The sequence below is a fragment of the Arachis ipaensis genome, chromosome B08, assembly GCF_000816755.2.
Source record: "Arachis ipaensis cultivar K30076 chromosome B08, Araip1.1, whole genome shotgun sequence".
NCBI lineage: Eukaryota > Viridiplantae > Streptophyta > Magnoliopsida > Fabales > Fabaceae > Arachis > Arachis ipaensis.
The window spans coordinates 23585750-23594696 of record NC_029792.2 but is presented as its reverse complement, the minus strand read 5'-3'; the positions used below and the strand labels follow the sequence as shown (position 1 = coordinate 23594696).

The 8947-nt window shown below is 32.4% G+C and overlaps 1 protein-coding gene across 2 annotated transcripts; it reads right to left on the bottom strand.

Moving 5' to 3' along the window:
* On the bottom strand, positions 3881 to 8714 carry LOC107612967 (proton pump-interactor 1). Of its 2 annotated transcripts, none has more exons than XM_016314772.2 (8): positions 8493 to 8714; positions 7423 to 7830; positions 6452 to 6637; positions 6179 to 6358; positions 5625 to 5819; positions 5295 to 5393; positions 4634 to 5143; positions 3881 to 4541 (listed from the first exon to the last, which is right to left on the bottom strand). In XM_016314772.2, the coding sequence occupies exons 2-8, from the start codon at positions 7789 to 7791 to the stop codon at positions 4209 to 4211; spliced, it is 1872 nt and encodes a 623-aa protein (XP_016170258.1). In that variant the 5' UTR covers positions 7792 to 7830; positions 8493 to 8714; the 3' UTR covers positions 3881 to 4208. The 2 variants fall into 2 exon arrangements, with proteins under 2 accessions (XP_016170258.1, XP_016170259.1); XM_016314773.2 differs by having other exon boundaries at positions 7423 to 7820; positions 8493 to 8674.

Below are 8947 nucleotides of genomic sequence, written 5' to 3'. Positions count from 1 at the left end.
AGTGGAAGCCCCTACTCCCTAGTCCCATAATCATAACATAACATATGAAGAAGAAGAAGAAACTAAAGTAAGAAATGAAAATGGCACCGACCAGGTCCCATCGGCGTGCCAGAAACTGAACAAGACAAACACACCAACCAATTAATTAATTAAGTACCTTTGACACTCTTTTTTCACTTTAATTTGGAGCACCAAATTATGTCTCAACATTTTAGCTTCATCACTCTAAAATACTACCCCCTTTAGGCCTTAGCTCGCTTGTTTTTAATCCCCAACAAGTACGTGCAAACCACCATCTCTGTTTCATATATATGCTTACATAAAAAGATATATATAGTATTATCATTAAAATAAATTTGGTTCTTAATTAATTGGGTTGGAACCCGCTAAATGCTCACCTAGCATACGTTCTTTTATTGAAAAGGATTCAATAATTTTATTATGGAATATTAAAAAAGAGAGATGCTATTAAAAGCTAGCTGTTAAAGCATACTCATTGCCAATTTTTTTTAGAACCTAATAAAATTGTGAAAGAATAGAAAAATAAAAGAATTGTGAAAGAAAAAGATGAAAAAATTTTATTGATTGTTGATTGAATGAATTGTAAACTATGAAGGTAAAATTAAGTATATATAGAGTATTGGCCTATGAAAGATAAAAGTAGATAAAGATAACTATAAGATAAGATAAAGACTAAATTATCATTTAATTTGTGCATTTTGTTGGGTTAAATTTGTGGATCGTGAGACATTTTTATTGTTGTCATGGACTAAAGTGGAAGAGTGGTTTAATAGAACCAAATTTTTAAATGGAAAATTGCTTTAGGTACTGATCTTTTATTTCAAATCACTCTTTTATATTCATTAATTTCTTAGTTTACCGTAGCTTCACATATATTTGTTTTTTCAATAAAAATGCTACTAATATTAAATTTCAATAAACATTCGTATGTTTTAAAAATATTTGTAATATGATTTTTATTTACAAAAATATCCACAAAATTATAAATATGCGTTTCTTTCTCAAGATATACAATTTTGATTTTAATTTTATTCTTAATGTTTAGCTTCAATTTTACACCTAATATTTTAATATATTTTAATTATATCTCTAAGTATGGACAATATATAACGTAACAATCTTATGCTAATGTACTACTTTTTTTTTTTTTGGTTTCTACGGTATTTTCCAACTCTACAGGCTAAGAACTAATCCACCGCGGTACTGAACTGTATTTAAAGGTTTGTCATTGGTCAATAGATTGCTGCATGCATAAGGCGGGATTCGAATCCCCAACACTTACTTAAGCATACTAGTGAGTCAACCACTAGACCAACCCAAATGTCATTATAGAGTTGCGATGCTTCATAACACGTTAGCACACAATTTTTTTCACATCAGTATCTCTATTGATGATGTTAATATCTAATGATATAATTAAAATATATTTAAAATATTAAGAACAAAATTAAAATAAATTAAATGTTAATAGTACTTTATTTCAAAAATTTTTGAAAATTTAAAGGAGATAGATGATTTCAATTCAGAAAAGTGCATGTTTTTAATGCATGTATCACACTTCAAGAATGCAAAAAATAACCTTAAAGAATATTTTTGAAAAAAGAATAATTTTTCTATAACTTTTTTCCCTCTTATATTCTTAACGAATAGAACATTTTCTATTACAAAAACGGTTGAACGTAGTATGTAGCTAAAATAATTATGTTATAAAAGTGAGTTTTTTCAGTGGTACTCACTTGTTTGTCTGTAACATAAAAAAAAGCAAGGCCACATCCACATAGACTTAGCATTCTTCTGAGATAACAAATACATCATTACAAAATGAATTGAGCATGCACTTTCTTCCCTCATAATTAAGGAATGAAGATGATAAGGGTTTTGTTTATTAGGTCAGTGATCTGGTTATCCATTAATTGCTGGGTTAGGCACTTTTTTTTTATCTTATTTAATTTATTGCCAACCAATTATAAATTATTCTAGTGACTACATTATCCTTTTCTAGCTTATTAATTATTACTAAGATGATAATATGAGATAGATGTGGTGCCACATTAGAACAGATTAAAAAGGAGCACTTGTAAACAATATAACAAAAAGATATAAGGCTTAAATTAGGATTATCATTCTTAGAAAGCCCTTTTCCATTATTGTCCCTTCATAGTTCATACCAAAAGAAAAAAGAGTATATTAGTACAAACATTACATTATGAACTAGAAGCCAAAAATGATTGACTTTGCCATCAATGATTAATTAGCAAAAGAAAATAGTATGCATAACTAAAAGTATAGTATGCTTTTTTTTCCTTCTTTTGTTTGTGTGTCAATAATAAAGCATCAATAAATTTTTTTTGGCCACTTCTTCTCCTTGTCAACCAGTTACTACTAATTAAAAAATGTGATTACTTATAAAAAGATACTTTCATGGAAAAAAAATTTAAAACTATTAGATAGTATTGCGAAAGTAATTCAAGAATCCAAACTTGAGATGAAGAACAACAAGAAACAACAAAGGGAGGAAGCAATAATAGAGAATTCTTGCAAAACAAGAAAGACAGAAAAAACAAAATTTGTATATCAGAATCATAGTTGTCAGAATCGAATCGGTGATAAAACCAGTCAGACTACTAAGTCACTAGATTATTGGTTTAACTGGTAAATCGCTAGTTAAACCGATTGACCCGATCTTATGTAAATAAAAAATAGTCAAAAACTTAAAATTAAAATTTAAAATACATATATTCACTAATATTTTAAGAATAATCAAGCTATTCTAAAACAATATGAAACATGAACAATAAGTATTATATTATTTTTACTCTATCATAAATATTTTTATTTTGTTTTTATATTAAAATAACTATTATTTTTAAATTTCAATAATTTATTAATTAGTTTATATTTATTATATTATTATTACTACAAGTATTTATTGAAAAAAATATTAATAGATATTATATAATTATGAAAAGAAAAAATAAGTGAATTTATAATTATTGTTAAATAAAAATATAATTAATTTAAGAATGAGTGAGTTTATAACTAAAATTAAAATAAATTAAATAAAAATAAACTATTTGATAAAAGATATCTATATGTATTATAATTTGCATATATATTAATAAGTATGACAATTTGATGGTTGTGAATGGCATCTCTTTTGTTGAGGAGAGGGGTTTAAACCCCACATCAAGCATTTTGAGAAAATTTTAAATTTCAAACGGTAAATCAGTCAATCCGATCCGATTTTAATAACTATACTTTAAACATTTTATTTTTTACCTTTAAAAATAAATTAAACAATTTAGACACCATAAAATTCACCAACTCATAATATATCATCCTCTGCCATCTCAATAGTTCTACTCTACAACACTTCACTAGACCACCTTGTCAAAACCCTCCAATAACCAATAGTAACAATTTTCCGTGAATAACCCTTTTCAATTGACTAACTATTAATACAAATGCTATTTATACACTTAAATCAATTATAAATCAACTATTATATATTTATGTATAAATATATGTATAATTTAATTTATTTTTAATGTATATTTAACATTATAATGTGCATTTTATTGTAGTGACTGATTATAATATACACTTAACATAATTCCTTTTAATATAAACACTAATATAATGAACTACAAGATCTTGAAATAACTATCACTACAAAAGTGAACTATTATAATGACAAAATCCAAGACTTTATAAGCCTTTTTTTTATAAAGTACATAAAATATTTATGAAAAGAGAGTGATTTTGAAGCCAAGTCAATCACTTCGGACTTGGAAGGAATAGTGCTCTAAATCATCAAAAGATTCAAGACTACATAACCAGCAATGCAAAACTCTCAAGATTAAGTTTGAAAGCCTACCATACCATGGTGCCATTCCTCTGACCAAGTTAATTTAAACTATAGAAACAAACTCAAGAATCCAGTAATAAACATGTCAAAAGATAGCTGAACAAAATTTGATAAAAAGGTACAGTCAAACTAAAAAAGTATCAAGTTTTCTCCCCCCACAAAAGCAGAAGCTAAAAGCACAGGAGTTTTGCATGATCCATCTTAGTAACTTAAAAGGCTACCCCTCAACAAACCTAGCCAGCCACTAGGAAAATTGGTATACACTTCCTTCTCTTCTAGATCTAAACCTTTGGTTTTTTTTTTATTTTTCTCTCTTTCTTCAGATAAGATAGATGTATGCAATAATCAGCAACACCAGAACTGCCAAAACAAAGGCGGCGATTGAGGCATACAACATGTTATTGTTGGTAGACTTTTTCCGCTTAAGAATGGCCTTTGGAATCGATTCAGGGCCCTTCGCGGCACGGCTCCTGGATCTAACACTACTTTCCTTCAGGGCCTTCTCCTTCACTGCCACTGGAGCTGGGGCTTCAACATCATCCTCCTTTTCTTGCTCTGTGGCCTCCACTGCTGATGAATCTTCTGGTTGTTCCTCGGGATTCGCGTCAGTTGCTGCCAAACCTTTCTTCTTTGCTGCTTTCTTCTCGCGGTCCTAAAGATATCAACATATTTAGATATATGCGAAATACTAAAATGTTTTTATTCGAAAAACATACATCGAAAGAAGAATTGTGTGGCAGTTACCTTGAGCTTCTTCTCAGCTTCCTTTTGTGCCTTGATAGCGGCTTTGGCGGCAGCTTTCTCTGCTAGCTTCTTCTTCCTTTCCAAGGCCTGCTTTGCCTTCGCAATTTCCTCCTCTCTCTTTATCTCTTTCAGCTTTGCTGGATCAACTTTGGGCTCCTTGGGAGTCTCCTTTACGGGTATCGCGAAGTCATATTCATCAGTTTCCTCTATATCCTTTGCCAGCTTGGATTTTGAGTCTTTCCCTTTGTTCTTGGCTTCTTTTGGAACTGCTTGAGTGACCAAGGTTTCCTGAGGAGCAGGCTTAGGCTCCTCCTTTGGCTGTTTTGCAACTGTTTTTGCCGGTGCAACAGTTTCGACAACCTTTGGCTCTTCCAGGATTGGCTTTTCGTCAGGGTTCCTCATCCGCCCATCCCTACTCAACTGACGCATATCCAATGATGGAAGGATTCTTTTCTCATAATCGTTCCTGAAAGCTTTGTCACTGTTCCAGTGTGACATAAATTTCTCGACCTGGAACCAAAAACGCAAATAACAAAATATAAAATAAAAGTAAGATCGCATCCATAACCCAGAAAAAAAATAAACAGATGCAAGAGAAATTTCAATGTCATTGTTAAATAATCTCACGGTGCTTTAAAGAATGAATATCATGAGTACAAACCTCTGTCTGTGAAAGTTCCTCGATAGCAGTAACATCTTTCTTTGCAGCAAGTTCCTTTGCTTTGTTCAGAATTATACGGGATTGGTGGAAATGGGAATTCTGAGAAAGATAGTATAAATAAAATTAACAATCAAGTGCAAACACGAGACTGGGAAAACAATTCAGCCAAGAAATCATGATTGTAGTTACTAGAACCGATTCCGACTGACAAAACATCATGTTAATTAAGAAACAGTATGACAAAATTCTACTTTTGCCGAGTGGTGGTCATTCATGTTAGACAATCGCCGTGAGGGCTAGAAAATGCTAGTATTAAAATGCAAAACATACCCCCTCGTCACGCTTCTTTCTCAGCTGTTGAATACTCTCATAAGCCTGTTCCCTCTTTTGAGTGATAGCTGTCAGTTCGTCCTGCAGAGTCTGGATATCCTTGTCGATGACTTTCAGTTCATCATCAATTTGCTTGATTTTGGACCGAATCGCTTGTCTCTCCTTCTTCACTCCATCCAAATCCCCACCAATAGCCTGCAATAATTCGAAGGCAATTAATCTCCAATGAACTCATTGAATAGTAAACGTTTCAAGTATATTCAGGGTGCCTTTGTCTTTCACCTTCAAAAAAGTTTTGAAAACTTGATTCTTCTATATAATTGAAAAAGCTACAAAATGATTTTCTTAAATGTTACTTGTTCAACTTTTTGAAGAGAAAAAGCAGAAAACTGATAGATTTGAAAAATTCGGATTATTCTATATTCATACAAATATATGGAAAGTGAGTTTTTCGGTTAAAACAAGCGATCTTTTGCCAGAAAAAGCTATAACAAAAGCACCCTGACACTCCATAAAAAGAAGCTCAACAGAACAATAAAGCAAAATTATCTTACCTTAACCTGGTCTTGAATGGCTTCCTTCTGTCCCATAGAATCCTGTAACTTGGCCCTCATGGCAGCATTAGCAACAACTTTCTCCCTTGTCCCCTCAAGCTGTTTGATTTCTCGCATGATTTGCTTTTCCTCGTTTAGAGAAATGCTCTCATGTTGTATGCGGTATTGCAAGCTATATATCTGCATCAATCGAAGCACAAAGAAGTGGTCAGTTAATAGACAATAGATGGAGGAATTAATATGCAATTCAAAGAAATCGAACTCGTAACACACAATATCATTGAGTTCCTCCTCCGATGAGCATAAACCACTGCGACCAGCATTGTTGTTGGTACGAAGCTTGCCCAGTGCTTGTTGCAGAGGTTCGATCTCTTTTATTTTCTCATCCACAATACTCTGGAATTGCCTGCTGTCACCTCTTAGAGCCTTGATCTGAGAAATTAACTCTGCCCGTTCCGACTGCAAGAGTAAGACCAAATCAAATTTGCATTAAGCTCTCATCATCTGTCATTGAATTGAACATACTCAATAATACATCCTGAAGATTTGGGAAAACTAATCTAGAGTTATAAAAAAAATAAATGAATAAAATAAAAAAGAAGAGTGATGTGACCTGTCATCTGTGATACACGGGATAAAATAGACATAATTTAACTCTCGTGTAAGAAAGCAGTGTAGGGCAATAGGGTAAGTGGGGTTTGTAAATTGAACCTCATAATCTTATATATTCTGCTACTAATTTGGTGTTTGTGCATTCAATTTATAAATAGATGTAATGCTATTTGTCACATACTTCTCTATTTTATTTTATTCTAATATTAGCAAAAGTTGTTTTGACTCGATAAATCCAGAATAAATGCCCGAATATGCGCAATTCAATAAAGACATGCATTATCAAAAGAATAAATATTTGACTCCCTTGCAATAGTGCTCCATGTAAAATCAAAGCTAGTCAAGCGTAGATTTATGGTGAACAATAAATTAAGATTTTCTGTCAAAAGAAACAACAGTAAACAGCGGAAAAATCAGCAACTAGTTATTTTTGAAACATATGAACAGTTTTTTTTTTATCACCCTTGCCATCACAGTTATTAACATTAGGAACAACACATATGCTCAGACACCGAAACCAACCCCATATTCGAACACATCCTACTTCTCACCTTGAATCCTCTTGTCATTTTCAAATTTTGATAAACAACAACTAAAAGACAAGTAGCCGTGACAGATTATTTAGAACTCACCCGCTTAGCTTTCAGTGCTTCAGTGACCTGATACCGGGCTTGATTCTTCTTGGTAATCTCTTTGTCAAGCTGATCAATCTTAGATTTAATATGTGGATCCTCATAAGGCCGGCACCTAACAAAATAGAAGGAATGAATCTGCTTAGGTGCAGGCCACTCTTCCGCTGCCTCTTTCGGAACACTCGAATCAGAAGCTTTATTCCCTTCCCCTTTAGCAGATTCATCTCCATGTGAGCCGAATTTGATGGCCGCGCTGGAATCCTTTTCCAGCTTGCCATGCTCCTTTTCATTCAAAATAGGTTTGCCTCCTTCAGCACCAGTATCCATTGGTCCTTGAACCATCTCAAATCCGACAACCTCGACCGCCATGGCTCCAATTACAACACACCCTCACAAAACTAAAGAAACTTATTCCCAAAAGAACATAAAAATATTAGGAGAGAAAATCACTATTGAGGGAAATCAAATACGGAGCAAGCGTATAATAATTCAGTGATTCTGATCCACATGATCAATAAACCAGGCACAAAATTCTTAAACCACGAATCAAAAACAAATCCTTTTTGCAAACAATTCACAGAGATTGTTAATTATCTAACAAATTTCAAAAAATGAAAAATATATGCAGGCCGAAGTCGAATGAACGATGACGATATAACACCTCACTTCATCAATCAGTACATGAATTCCATCAAATTTGATCAGAGCATGAGAAAATCAACATAGGGATCTAAAATGCTATAACATCTCCACCTTTAACATGAAATAGAAACAAATCACAAACACCCAGATGATATAAACGATAAAAATCATCTTTTTATGCATCCAAAACCACAGCCTCATCAAAATGGAAAACTTGACATGCAAATCCAAATCCCAGAAAACTGAGCTACAAGCACGAAAATTTCGACAAGGTTATATATGATCTGAATACATTTGAATGATCAGAATCAAACCCAGAATTTATTCAACATAAAAGACAAAATCTTTGAGCAAATGGACAGAAAAACCAAAACCAAAGAAACAGAACGAGCAAGAAAAATTGCACCAGAAAAAGATGGAGAGAATACCAGACAGTGAAGAAGAAGACCCTCTTTTGAGAAAGGGTCTCTCCAAAAAGTTCAGATCTCGCTCTGTTTTTTTCTACCTCGGACCCAAACAAGCCTCTCTCTTCCTGCGACGAAGAACCAGTTAAAGAGAGAGAAAAATACAGAGAGAAGGAGAGAGAGAAAGAAATATAAAGATATATAGAGAGAGAGAGACTATAATCTTTTACAATTTACACTTTTTAACTATTTATATTTATATCCAAAAAATTAAAAAGAAAAAAAAGTAAAGATTTTTGTTTCACGTTCAGCAGCGTAGATCGCTATTGTCCTGAATTTCTTCACAGTAAAAAAGGTAGGACTTCCGTTTTTCTTGACAGTGTTATTTTAAGGATTTATTTTTGCTTTTTTTTGTTTTATGGAAATTATTTTCTTCCATTATTTGCGATAAAGAAAAAAAAATATATAATATATAAAGG